Source organism: Sinocyclocheilus anshuiensis, unplaced genomic scaffold (genome assembly GCF_001515605.1).
Source record: "Sinocyclocheilus anshuiensis isolate Anshui unplaced genomic scaffold, SAMN03320099.WGS_v1.1 scaffold552, whole genome shotgun sequence".
NCBI lineage: Eukaryota > Metazoa > Chordata > Actinopteri > Cypriniformes > Cyprinidae > Sinocyclocheilus > Sinocyclocheilus anshuiensis.
Window position 1 is genome coordinate 1 of NW_015554362.1, and position 888 is coordinate 888.

General features: G+C 38.2%; 1 protein-coding gene across 1 annotated transcript in view; it reads left to right on the top strand.

The window, feature by feature from the left end:
- The first annotated feature begins 6 nt into the window (after positions 1-6).
- LOC107671430 (protein SMG5-like) overlaps positions 7-888 on the top strand; it is a 20,442-nt gene continuing 19,560 nt past the window's right edge. The window contains exon 1 of the mRNA XM_016464352.1: positions 7-262. Coding sequence (XP_016319838.1) covers positions 198-262 — 65 coding nt within the window. The 5' untranslated portion in view covers positions 7-197. The remainder of the gene's footprint in view (positions 263-888) is intronic.

Below are 888 nucleotides of genomic sequence, written 5' to 3' on the forward strand. Positions count from 1 at the left end.
CCGAACGGATGGGTATCGCGGCCGGTGGCGGGGGAGGTCAGGAACGACAGCGTTTGTGTTCAAGTTATAATTTGCGGGAAATAGGTGAGTTAGCTAGCCTGCTAACGTTAGCCGCGCGCTAAACTGGAGCTGAACGAACTAGAACCAGAACAAGATACACGAAAACAGACAACAGCAGCTGCATTATCACTGCTAGGATGAGCGAACCGGGTCAAGACAGCGAGTCAGAGGCCAAAGTGCTTCATATTAAACGGCTGTACAGGTAAGAGTGCTGACAGCAGGCCGGTATTGTCAGGAAATCTCTGTAAGGCTTTATATATCTTATATTTTTGTGGTTCAGAAGTGTTGGAGAACATATTCACAAAGGGAAAATGCTAAACGAGACACTTGAATACAGCGGCAGTTTAGCCACTCTTAGCCTCTGCGTGTCCATAATGTCTCATCTGGGAATCTTATATTATTTGTCATGTCTAGCATCAAATTATAGCTATTAAATCTAAATTTACTCCATGATTTATGTCTAGACGTACTCTTTTTAGTTTCTATAAAAGGACGGATATGTGTAAATAAAAATGAAAGGCCAGAATTGTATGAGAATTAAAGGTATTTTAAGCATCTGCATACGCAACGATTGTACATATGTATAATAGTCAGACAAATCTAATTATTTTAAATGAAATAGTTTATTGAACCTTTAGATACAATGTAGAATAAAATCTTTGAAAAAGATTGGTATCATATTTGATACATTAAGCTTTTGTGGCTTATATAATGTGATATAGGTGAATATGGATCTCGAATATGATCTTAAGGATCTGACTATAATTTTGTTCAGAGGCCCAATCTGAGCATAGAGCAAAACAAAAAAACTGAGCAAACTGAGAACAG